At 45.3% G+C, this 13,544-nt stretch overlaps 1 protein-coding gene across 2 annotated transcripts in view; it reads right to left on the reverse strand.

The window, feature by feature from the left end:
• NPEPPS (aminopeptidase puromycin sensitive) overlaps positions 1–13,544 on the reverse strand; it is a 1,004,488-nt gene that overhangs the window by 139,534 nt on the left and 851,410 nt on the right. For both annotated transcript variants that reach the window (XM_086924308.1, XM_086924309.1), the window contains exons 18-19: positions 322–464; positions 70–126 (exon numbers count right to left, since the gene is read on the reverse strand). In XM_086924308.1, coding sequence (XP_086780434.1) covers positions 70–126; positions 322–464 — 200 coding nt within the window. The remainder of the gene's footprint in view (positions 1–69; positions 127–321; positions 465–13,544) is intronic.

A 13,544-nucleotide genomic window follows, 5' to 3' on the forward strand; every position in this document is an offset into this window, starting at 1 on the left:
ACACATCTTCCATTTTTAAACTGCTGAATTCCCACTTCTGGAAATGGACAAGACATGAGAGGTGCTTACCTTAAGCATTGTGTCTAGAGTAGCACCATCTCCATGCTTTAAAACAGTCACATACACCTACAGAAATTAAGAAAAGAATGATAAAGTGCTAAATAAATGTTTAATGCACACTAGAAAGTGAGATACATTTGAAGAAATGAAAGATCTCAATGTAGAATACACTGCAGAAGTAACAAACCATGCTACAGGTGATACCCCAGCATTTATGTACATACATAGATCACTTATTACAAAAGATAGGTAGACACCCACCGCACTTCTGAGGTCAGCAGGAAGAACTTGCTTTCCATCTACATGGTCCTTAAAACGGCGCCGTGCCTCATCAATTGTTGGTTTGTGTCCTGCTTTTCCCAGCTTACCTAGGACTAGACCTCTCAATAGTGCATCCAGGTGTCCTATAGTAAATGAAAATGAAAAATACACACGCTGAAAGATGGGTCACTTTCCCAATTAAAAAGTAATAGTAATTCACTGTCTAACCAAAGACTGGTAGTAATTTAGAACTTTCTGTAATATTTACGTAAACTGGCTGCAGTGCTGTGTACAATAATAAGTGGCTGGCCAAAGCTTTTGCTCAGAAGCCCGCGGTCAGACCTACCCAGCCATATGGGTGTCATACACCATGTCGGTATAGTCTTGAGTCTATTTCATGCCTCTTTCATCCACCACCAGAAATGCATGACCCTTCATCTCACTTTTGCAGGTTTGTTTTCATTTGCGCTTTTTATCTTTGTCAGTGTTTTTCTTTCTCATCATCCTTTCTTCCCCCTTTTTTGTTTTTCTCTCTCTTGCTCTGAAACAGAGTCTGGTGAGGAAAAATAAGTGCCAGTGCCCAAAATGTAAAGTACTAGTAAACCCCACCTGCAAACACAGGCTTAAATTAAGCACTGCACCCCTGCACTGCTTTGTCCCACCATGAAGCCCAAGTTACATTTATATAGAATAAACACAGCAAATGTTTTGCCTGTAAATCACAATTTCCTTTAATAGCACTATTTGAAAGAAGCCATCAAAGCAAGACAAAGAAACAAGTTGCCTACCTCTTGTAACACTCTTTCTGGAGTAAACTCTGTTTAACTGCAGATTATTCATCATTAGAATATACCCAGGTGCCAGACTGAATATTGAGGGTTATTCTAGTTATGTTACCGTGCACTGCTAGGTGGCACTCTGACTTCATACATCCACAATTGACTTAACCAGTATATACGCAGCACCTCTGCACATTGATGTCACTTTATTGCATCTTTCTCCTTGGACATAGAGCGCAGAACTATTGTTTGAGACAGTTTATGACGAATCTCTGTCTTTGGACCTTTAAAATGTAGAAGCGCCTAGCCCATAGAAGATGGCTGGCAGGGAGTACTCGGAGGTTAGACTATCCACCAAAAAGAGCATTGCTAAAACTTAACTGCAAATTCCTCACCTTTTCAAAAATGTCATAGTAGTATCTCCCAGAGAGGAAGATCTGGCAAGTGGACTCAGACCAAAAAGTCCTGCAGAACTGAGTAGGAAAAGCAACCTTCAGTGGTGCTTCGTGACTTTATGTAATGATGCCCATATTGTAGCCTGGCAGATTTTTAGAACAGGCAACGCTTTGTGCTACACTCACTGTAGCAGCCGTCAGGGGGCTTCCTTTCTGGCAAGTGTGTAGCAGATTTTAAAACAAAGATCAACCCATTTTGACAAGAATGCTCCTTAACCCCCATGCCCTTCTTTGCACCAGAAAATCCTACTTGGTGGACCTTTGTGCAGTCAAAGTAAAAACGCAGAATTCGGGTCTAGGAGATTGAAGCTTCCCCTTCTCTTTCAAAGGGAGATGTTGGACAAACAACATTGACACAGTGAACAACTGGTCACTGTGGAAAGGAGTCACAACCTTAGGTAGGAAGGATGCCTAGAAAGGAGGACCCCTCAGCAACAATTTGTCCTGACAAATGGTGGTGTAAGCTCATCTATTACGAAATTACCGAAAGTAAAGGACTCAAGTATGTTTCGTCAGGGGGTGGGAACACCTGGTAAGTGTGTTCATGAAGCCCTCACCCACCAACCTAGTTGGTGGCAAGTTGGTGGCTGAGTGTGCAGTTCACTGCACACTCAGCAACATACCTGCTCCGCTGTAATCAGGCGTCGAAGCACACCCGGGACACGCTAGGTGTCACTGGGTGGGCCAGATGATGAAGCATGCCACCAACTAGGTTGGTGGGTGAGGGCTTCATGAACACACTTACCAGGTGTTCCCACCCCCTGACGAAACATACTTGAGTCCTTTACTTTCGGTAATTTCGTAATAGATGAGCTAGTCTCCTTTTGATTAATCATATATAAACCCCGGGGATACGGACTAGCTTTCTGGTCCTCTCTCTCTCTTGATACGCATTCAAATGGTGGTGTAAGGCAGTGGCACTGAAAGAGCCTGAAGTTAACATGAGCATCGTGATGAAATGATGGCAATGAGGAAGACAGTTTTAGGTGTCAAATGCCTCAGAGCATATATGCATCGGCTTGAAGTACACACAAATGAGAAACGTCAAGACCAAGTTCAGATATCACAGTTGCATAAACTGTTTAGAGGAAAAACTTTCGTAGAGTCAACCACAAGGCTTTGCAGGGCTAAACAACAAAAGGATACCAGTTTAGCTTGTAAGGGAAGGATTTTTGGGCACCATACGAAATGACAAATTTGCGCCAGCGCCCAGCATAGGTAAACTTAGTGAAAGGGCATCTGGCCGCACGGATGAAAATCGACCAACTTGGTCAGTAGGTTTGACATATTTAATTGTCATTGGTCAATCTCCATTTGAATTTTCTGTTCGGATGGGGAAATTGCTGAGCGGACGTCAAGAGCCCCAAAGATTGAGCTGTGTTACGACTATGATTGAATCATTCTAGCGTAGAGTAAACTGTTGTGTAATCTTGGTGCATCCTAGGTGGGCTCACTAAATCCATGAACATAGAATAGTCCGCCAATGTGTGGGGACCCCCAGAACACACACACACACAGACATGCACATACACACACATACATATATATTCATACACACATACATATATATTCATACACACAGACTCACACATATATACTGCACACAGGCGCACATGCATATACACAGGCGCGCTTGCATATACACAGGCGCGCTTGCATATACACAGGCGCATACACATACATGCAATATGCACACATACATACTTATACACATACATACACACATACATAAATCCATATATACACACAGACACATACATACATATAATATAGTATTGTAAATATTTTAAATACTGCGACTAGTGAATAGCATTCACTTTCTCTAACCCACGATGAACTATCATGATCATTGAAATGTATGTCTTTTCTTTTCATGTTAGAATTGCACATTAAAAGATGGCGATATATTTGCTATCCTGTTGTCCTTTCTTTATGTTCATGCCATACATACTGTGATTGAAGTAATGTGGTTTAAAAAGAATGGCGGCGTGTTCGCATTCGCAATTGCCAAAGGCTAAGAGCCGAAACGCGACTTGTCCGTGCTGGTTTGCCAAATAAAGAACTGTTGGCTTTGATAACCCCCCTGAGAGTGCTGTTTCTGGTTCGCATGAGAATGTGAAAGAAATGCGGTAGCAGCGATTTGTTCGGCGGGCTACACCCCCGCCTTGAAGAGCACCCACTCGAGAGTGCAGCAGGCTGGTGTTTGTTTGGAGCAATAATTGAATTTTTCCAGCTGCACCGTGATGTGAGAAATCGTGACCTATGTGGATTTAGAGGACCGTCAGAGACTGAGATACCGGGATTCCTTGTTTCCTGTTAAAGCGTCGGATGCTATCTGTGAACAACTACAGTCGACGTTCGGAAAATACATCTGATTCCGGTAAGCTGCGAACGAATCCTATCATTATCCATTGAAACGTGTCACATATCTTACCTCCATAGAGCGAAGGGGATTAGCACTCTTATTTGTGGAGCTGCGGCTGCAGCATTCTACGAACGAACTATGTTTTGCTAAACAGAACGCAAAGAAGCCGCGCTAGGCATGTTCAGAAAAAAGCAAAATGATAACGATACAAATAAAGCTGGTCCTAGTAATGGAAGTGTAAATGCCTCCAGCTTGAACACGAAATTGGAGCGCTTATATGAGCGCGAGATTCGAAAGTGGTGGGAGGCAACCTCATTACAGAACTATATTGAGGTAAACCGTGTACCAAGAGGGTTGAGAATTTATACCATACCTGCCTATGAAAACCCAGACCCTCTATTGTTAGATGCTTGGGCAGAACACATAGCGGACTCATGCAAAGGCATGTTAGTTATTCTGATACGATTTGCGTGGAGTGACCGCGATAAAGCACTAGCTCCTATAAAAGATTTGGAGGATGAATTACTAAAAGAACAGGACCAGGACAACTTAAAGGAAAAACGAGAGCAAATGAAAAAACGACAGAAAACATATGAGCAAAAAATTAAACAACACAAAGAAGATAAGTTCGACAGAGATGAAGACTACAGATTGGGCAGGGTACTAACATTTTCCAAAAAATACGACAATCCAAGGAAAGAGATCCAAAAAAAACAAACAGGCCCGCCACCTACAGTACCTGAAACCTCGGAATCAGAAGTTACACCGGACGAGGAATCGTATGAGGAGGGGCTGGGGGCTAACACTCCCTCCCATTTTTACGAGGAATTCAAAGTGATGAGAAAACAACAACTGGAAGGCGGCAGAGGGAAACCACCAGAACGAAGAGAGGGACGAGGAACACGAGGAGGAGGGGGAGGGGGGGGCAAAGATGTGGTAGGCTCACCCCCAATGACCCGCAGCAAAAAGACCAACAACAAAAGGAACTAAAATTGATAGATGATCTCACTATTATCAATTTAACTACTAAAACATTGACTAAAGAGGAAGAAACCATACTTAAACTAGGTCTTTCCTTTTGCCCACATAGAAAATTTGAATTTGCTCAAACTCGTATAGACTTGTTTAAGTTTGTGAGAAAGTTAAAACTGCACACATTTTTCAAACTAAGACCTGTTTCCGCAAAACCTATCAGGAAAGCTCGACAAGAAACAACGGAAGGCTTATTGTGTAAAGTTCTCAGTGGCATAATCACCATGGAAGAACTACGAACGGAGATTATGGAAGGAGAATGTTCCAATATAACAAATACACAAATGGTTTCTGCCATGGATGTCCAACTAAAAGGAGGTACCAGCTCTTTCAAACCGGCTTCTGTTTTCATGCCTCCAACTATGACTGATGCGATTGATATTTTTTCTGAAGCAGTGATTAAAGATTTGATCAGATTAAGACATGATGTTCAGTATAGGAAGAACAATACCACAAACTTCAATCAACAACAACAATTGGCCTTCAATAAACTCTGTGATGACTCTTCCCTTGTATGCAAACCTTCTGACAAGGGGGGTAATAATGTACTTATGACAAAAATACAATATGAAATGGAGGCCCATCGACAACTAAGTGATACTACATGTTCTCAAAATCACTAATTCTGATTATCAAAACAGCATCAGAGATTTTCATGATATAATTGTCAAATGGTATGATAAAGACATGTTGAAGAGTGACGAATTTCTATTTCTACGTTGTTTAAATCCCATTACACCGACTTTTTATCACCTTCCAAAGGTACATAAAGATAATCTCAATCCTCCAGGACGTCCCATTGTGGCTTCATTGGGGGGGCTCACCGAACATCTTTCTATGTACATTGACTCGTTTTTATTTCCATTTGTAATTGCTTTAAAATCCTATCTCAAGGACACCACACATTTTTTGAATTTGATGGGTGACTTTGTCTGGCAAACAGGATATTGTATGATGGTGATGGATATCACTAGTTTATACACGAGTATCGCACACACTGACGGGTTGAGGGCTATACAGAGTTTTCTACTAACTAGAGAAATAGAGTACTTTGAACACAATAAGATGCTCTTATTATTCTTGACTTTCAGCCTCAACAACAACATATGTCTTTAATGGACAGCTGTATAGACAAATGTCAGGTGTGGCTATGGGTTCCTGTTCCTCCCCCAGCTATGCTAATCTCTGCGTTGGCTGGTGGGAGGAACAGATAGCCTGGAATAATAGCAATGCAATATGGAATCAGAAGATCAAAGCGTGGCATCGTTATATTGACGATCTTTTCATTATCTTTGAAGGGTCTATAGAAGAAGCGACTAAGTATGTTTATGTACTGAATGACAAAGTAAATCTAAAATTCAGTGGTGAAATTAGTGAATCCAATGTCAACTATCTAGATCTCACTATATATGTGGAAGAAGGACACCTACATACCAAATTATTTCGGAAAACTACGGCCGGTAATTGTACATTACACGCCACTATTAACCATCCGAAAAAACTAATCAAAAGCATCCCCTACGGAGAGCTTCTAAGGTTAAAAAGAAACAATACAACAGAAAGGGAATTTCAGGAATCTGCGAAACTCTGCTTAGATCGTTTCAGAGTTCGTGGATATAAAGAAGGAGTGCTTAAACAAGCTCCTAATAAAGTTAACAAACGACCTAGATCGGAATTGCTAAAACCAAGAGACTAAGGTGAAAGATCAGGGAACCTTTAGACTGATAACAACCTATTCTGAAAATTCGGAACAAGTTAGGAAGGTACTCAAAAAGAATTGGAACATCTTACTCACGGATAATACTATTAGAGAAGATTTACCACCTAATCCGTTAGTAACCTATCGTAAAGCCAGAGCCTTGAAAGATGACTTAGTACACAGTCACCACATGGTTAAACCCAATATCTCAAGTAAAATACCTTTAAACTGATTTTTTCCATGTGGTCGATGTAAGGCCTGCAAAATCAGCAAAAGGACCTTAACATATGCTATTCCAGGTCTTAAATTCCCCAAGAAAATAACCAAGTTTTTGACATGCACGACATTTTATGTCATTTATTGTTTGGTATGTCCCTGCGGTTTAAGATACATCGGTAGTACCATTAATCCTGTGAAGCTACGTATATTGGAGCACATGCGTGCTATCAATAATACCGATGAATCTTATCCCGTGGCTAGACATTTCAACAAATTACATGGGCACAACAGGGACCTGTTGGCCTATTTTTGTTTGGATAGTGTTCCACCCCTCCCACGAGGTGGAGACCGACTACAGAAATTACGGCGGTTAGCGTCACGCTATATTATAGATTTACAGAGTAAGAGTCCGTTGGGGCTCAATACACATGAGGAACTAGCAGTCCTTTTGGGATATTAATATTCTATATTGAGAGAGACTGTTTGGTTGGAAGATGTCGTTGAATATCATTTGCTCTTATTTTCTAAACATATGCTTGATGAACTGAAACTTTGAAAAATACATTGTTTTTCTTACACAGTAGGAGTTTTAATGGTTTAGCCCATCTGTGGGCGTTAATGAACTGTACAGGGGTTCAGCCCATCCAGGGCTTTAATATAGTATTGTAAATATTGTAAATACTGCGACTAGTGAATATCATTCGCTTTCTCTACCCCACGATGAACTATCATGATCATTGAAATGTATGTCTTTTTCTTTTCATGTTAGAATTGCACATTCAAAGATGGCGATGTATTTGCCATCCTGTTGTCCTTTCTTTATGTTCATGCCATACATACTGTGATTGAAGTAATGTGGTTTAAAAAGAATGGCGGCGCGTTCGAATTCGCAATTGACAAAGGCTAAGCGCCGAAACGCGTCTTGTCCGTGCTGGTTTGCCAAATAAAGAACGGTTGGCTTTGATAACCCCCCTGAGAATGCTGTTTCTGGTTCGCATGAGAATGTGAAAGAAATGCGGTAGCAGCGATTTGTTCGGCGGGTACACCCCCGCCTTGAAGAGCACCCGCTCGAGAGTGCAGCAGGCTGGTGTTTGTTTGGAGCAATAAAAAAAATAAAAAATAATATATATATACACAAATACATACACACATACAAGTTACTTATCTTCGGTAACAATCTGTAAGAAATATTAGTAGTGATAGATTACTTACCTTAGAATTACCCCCAGGCGTCAGACTGGTTCCAGTGCGTTTTCGTCAGCAGGTCCCCCGCGCGTCGGTAGGCGATGTTGTGCGGCTCCGCTTGAGTCGTTGGCGCCGGGATGACGACGCTGGAGCTACTCAGACGCACCCACATGCACGGACTTCAGTTCTGTACACGACTTCCCGAGCCAGGAACGCAGAGCCATGCAAGAAACTGACCACTGGTGCCATGAAACTAGGGCCCTGAAAGGGATGACCTTAACCCTATAAATCAGTTAGCAGAAAGGGGAGGATGGGTGGGGCGGTAAGGAATCTATCAGTACTATTGTTTCCTACAGATATATAGTTACCGAAGGTAAGTAACTTGTGCATCTGAAAGAAACATGTAGTGATAGATTCCTTACATTAGAACAGATACCCCAGCAATACCAACCCCGGTTGTGGGTCTGCAAACCAAGATCACACCAGAAAGACCTGGAGAACAGAACGGCCAAAGAAGCCGTCTCTCCAGTCTTGGCTGTCCAGGCAGTAATGCTTGGTAAACGTGTGCAGCGAGGCCCACGTAGCTGCCTGACAGATGTCATGCATGGGGAACTCCCCATCCCAAAGCAGTAGTGGCTGCTGTTGCCCTGGTGGAATAGGTGCGCAGTCCCACCTGAGGCTCCTCCTTAGCCAAAGAATAACAAGCCTTTATGCACAGAACGATGGTCCGCTTGTGCACGGCCCACCCTTTCTTGGCGCCCCAGCAGCCAACAAAGAGCTGGTCATCCACCCAGAACTGTTGTGTGCGATTCAGGTAGTAGGAGAGCACGTTTTGTGTTCAGACGGTGGAGCCTCTTGTGAAAAGTTGGCCTGGTATATAGTGTTCACTATTCTAGTGATCACCTTGCACCAGTCCAAACAACCCTTATGGTGATGGTTGTAAGTCAACCTTATAGACCAGCTATCCTAGTGGTAGCGTGGACAGAACAGTCTTAGGCTAAAAGACTCTTGAGGGCGTGTAAAGCCAGCTGTTTTACCATATGTAACCCCTTGAACATCAAATGAAAGGACACCACACGGGATATATATAAAATATATATGTATTTATTTACTAACACACTCCTCTGAACTCTTTATGAGGTCAGAGGCAAAAGCACATAAGTTACTCAGAAATACTTTAAATAGCACAATTTACAGTTAGGCCCTAGGGGCGCGTAAAACCAAATACTAAGTAAGTGGTATAAGAACCACGACTTGTGAAAAGGAAAGGCCTAGGGCATCGCTGGGGCTACACTATCTGAACCTGGGTTTAGATGTAGGAGGCCCACAGGCGGTGTGTGCAGTGTCTGTACACTCAGGCGAGAGTCAATAGAAAGTCAATGGGAACTTAAGAGTTAGAAAAAGAAGGATTTAGGACACTTCCGGTCTAGCTAGGAGGAAACAACTAAAAACCTAGAATAGTCAATACCCTTGGCAGCACCGAAGTACTCGCATTACCTCACCCACAGGAAGTGGGTGCATAGGTGTGAAGATGTGTCGGGTTTCGCCGTTGAAGCCTATGGAGCCTGTGAAGAAAGATGCTGCAGGCGACCAGGAGGAAGATGTCCGGGTGGATCGAGGATGAAGAGGACCTGAAAGCAGATGAGAAAGAGTCTGGGTCACTACCCAGTGACCGGGTAGAACCAGGAAGGAACCAGACTACGTCGAGGAGCAATCAGGTGCTGTCGTGAAGTTTGTCTCTTCAGCCACGCGGACCAGGAGGCGTCGAGGACGACCAGGTGCTGGAGGCGAGCTGTCCCACGAAGGTTCTCGCAGATGTAAGGGTCGACTGCAGGATTAGAGTCAAGAAGCCTCGGCAAAGGCAACCCACGCAGGATTCAAAGGCGGCTTCTGATGCAGACCAGCATCGTCTGAGGGGCCTCACCTTTGCAGGGAGGCTGGGGCCAGTCTGGAGCAACCAGAGCAGCGAGTTGGTTCAAAAGGATTGTGGTCACAGAGGCTACTAGCCAACGGGCCAGCAACCGGACAACGTGTCGAGCAGAAAACAAGCAGAAGGGCCCCTTGCAGGACTCTTGGAGTGTGGAGGGCTGATCTTCGGTGCAGGTGGAGCTCGGATTCGGGGCTTCTCAATCCCCAGTGCACAGCTTCGAGGATACCTCAGGAGCTGCGCAGGTAGCAAGTTGCAGGCTTTTCAAGATGTCCGGTCCCACGTGTCTCGTCGCCTCCACGGATCTCAGCTATGCTGCAGTCGTGAAGAGAGGGTCAGAGAGGTCTGGAAGTCTGGGTCTGGTCAGGCTCTGTGCTCTGGTCCCGGTGGAACGTCGACAAAGCAAGCCGTTGATTTGCTGGAAGGATGTATGACGTTACAACGCATGCTTTTACCACGCATGCTGTTACAACGCAAGTATTACAACGAAAACCTTTACAACCCATTACACTTGGGGGTGCTGGATAGTGAATAGTTTAATTTACTATTCCAACTCCAGTCCCCGTGGACACTAGGGAAGGTGTTGGATAGTAAATTAAAACTATTCCTTATCCTAGAGCGCCCCCCCCAGTGTAATGCGTTGTAATGGTTTTCGTTGTAATACATGCGTTGTAACAGCACTGCGTGGTAAAAGTTGCGTTGTAAAGGTTGCATACCTTTGCTGGATGGTGCCTGGCTGCCCAGGGTGGTCACTTCTTGGCCATAAGGGAGATTCTTCAGTCTTCAGCAGAACGTCGAAGGTCCAGAGTTTCGTGTCAAGTTTCAGTTCAGGATCTAATCTAAAGTCCAAGGACACAGCTCCTACCTTTATACAGCTAAAATGGGCTGGATTAGTTCCTAGGTCCCTCCTAAGGGTGGGACCAGGAAGGAGGGTGGTTACACCCCCTTTCCTTTGTCCATTTTCGCGCCAGAGCTGGGGCTTGAGTGCCCCAGCAACTGGTTTGAACCGGGGTATGCCTGAAGGACCTAGTGTGCCTCAGGCAGTGTCTCAATCTATTTAGCCCTCCCTGTCCCAATACAGTCCTATCTGGGGTGGTGCTCGCACCTCTCCAGGCAGGAAACCTATTGTTTAAACCTCCGTGACTGGAAGGACTCCCAGCAGCAGGAGGTCAGACTTGTTTCTGTGGCAGCAGTGTCCATTTTGTGACACTGGGGCTCTGGTTAACTTTAACCGGGATAGTCAGCAACAACATGTCTTCTCCCTCTAGAAGGGTTGAATGCTACCCCCGCCGCCAGAATTGGCAAGCGGGTAGTATTCCAAAACGTATGATACCTTAAACAACATGTTTAGATAAAGCCAAACCAAAGTTAGCATTTAACCGCGAGGATTATAATGCACTTAAGAGTATATGGTGTGGCGATATCATAGAACAGCTATAAGGACATGGTTCCGAAAGCTGCAGACAGGCTCAGCTCATGCTAGAGCACCATCTCACACATAACCAAGCACTCTGCCTCCAGGATTGTTAAGGCCTGCCATAGGAGTGACTTATAGGTTACTATGTGTCTATATGTAAGTAGGTATAGGAATACTATACCTAAGCAAGGGGGTGATTACACGACCTTGCCCCTGCTGAGTGATCAGCCATTGGTGTCTATTTGAGTGGCCAGCCAGGGGTGGCATAATACATGCTGCAGCCCCTGGTGGGCCTTGGTTACACCTATGCCCTGAGTACCTAGGGTACAATTCTACAGGGGCTGACTAGGTACATACACAATTGGGAATTGATTCACCTTGAGTACATGGTTTGAATTTAGAGAAAGTGCATCTGGGCTGTGGGTCCGATTAGCAGGCCCACAGCCACATTTAAGTCGAAAACCAGTAAAGCAAATGCAAAAAGTGGGGGTGACCATAGGAAGCAGACCCTACTCTCCTACACCTCTCTTCCTCTTTTGAGGGATGCGGAGGCGGAAAGAAGGTGGGAAAAGTGATGGTCTGCCCGGTGTTTAAGGCAGTGACCACCATTGGCAGAAAAGATGGAGTCCTTAGAACAACTTTGTCCGAAAGGACAGAGGGAAAAGGAGGTTTAGAAGAAAGAGCCTGGAGCTCACTCACTCTTCTGGCAGAAGTGATGGCAACCAGGAAAGAAGTCTTTAGAGTGAGAAGACGAAGAGGACAGTTGTGAAGTGGCTCAAAAAGAGCACACATCAGATAAGTCAGAACTAGATTCAAGTCCCACTGAGGGATCACGAAAGGGACAGGAGGGAACATGTGCCTGATGCCTTTCAATAATCTATTTACAACAGGGGACTTGAAAAGGGAAGGCTGATCTGGAAGCCTTAAAAAGGCTGAAATGGCCTAGAGATAGCCCTTGATAGTGCTCAGAGCAGAGCCCTGCTGGGACAAAGGTAGAAGAAAAAGAAGGACCTCTGCTCGGGAGGATAAACCCGAAACTGTGCCGAGTCCAGAACCGCTCAGATGAAGAGGAGCTTCTGGGAGGGACTCAGGTGTGACTTCGGCACGTTGAAGGAGAACCCCAGCGAATGCAGGAGGTCGGCCGTAGTCTGGAGGTGGGAGACGACTGTTTGGGGCGAGCCCGCCTTCAACAACCACGCGTCGAGACAGGGGAAGACTGGAACCCCTGATCTGAGTAGATGAGCTGCGACCACCGCCATCACTTTCGTCCACACCCGAGGGGCACTGGTGAGGCCGAAGGGGAGCATGGTAACCTGAAAGTGCTCGTGGCCCACCGTGAACCGCAGGTAACGCCAATGGGCCGGCAGGACGGGAATATGGAAATAAGCGTCCTGTGCTAGTCTAGGGCAGACAGAACCGGAGCCAAAGTCAGCATCTTGAACTTCTCCTTCCGGAGGAAGCCGTTGATGCTCCTGAAGTCCAAGATAGGGTGCAAGCCCCCTTTGCCCTTCTTGGGAACCAAAAAGTAGTGGGAGTAACAACCCCGTCCTACTTCTGGGCCAGTAACGCGCTCGATGGCTCCCTTGGCCAAGAGAACCAGAACTTCCTCCTGCAGAGGTTGCAAGTGATCCCCTGACATGCGGTGGTACTGCGGTGGCATGGCTGGAGGGCTCGTCTCGAAGGGGAGGGAGTTGCCCCTTCGGACGATTTGCAGCACCCACCTGTCCAAAGTGATGGTGCGCCATTGGAGCAGGTGAAGGCGAACTCTGCCTCTCACTGGTGTGGAATGGGCCTGAAAGCTCGGATTAGGAAGGCTTTGGGGCAGATGCTGCGAGAGCAGATGTGGACTGACCGGCTCTCTAACCCCCCCCGGTTCCGCCATGGCAAAATGCACGTCCGCGACTGCGTGGAGTTTGGTTCTGCGACCTGTGGCTGGACGAACGTGCGGGGGCGTCACTTCCGTGGCCACGAAAGGCTGAAGTTTGCTGTCGCTGGGCCAACAGGCCCAAGGACTTGGCCTTAGCCCTGGAGTCCTTAAAGCGCACCAGCGCACTGTCTGCCTTGTCGCCAAAGAGGAGACGGCCATCAAAAGGCATGTCCATGAAAGTGCTCTGGATATCCCCTGAAAAGTTGGTGGACCTCAGC

Source organism: Lissotriton vulgaris, chromosome 5, assembly GCF_964263255.1.
Source record: "Lissotriton vulgaris chromosome 5, aLisVul1.2, whole genome shotgun sequence".
Lineage (NCBI taxonomy): Eukaryota > Metazoa > Chordata > Amphibia > Caudata > Salamandridae > Lissotriton > Lissotriton vulgaris.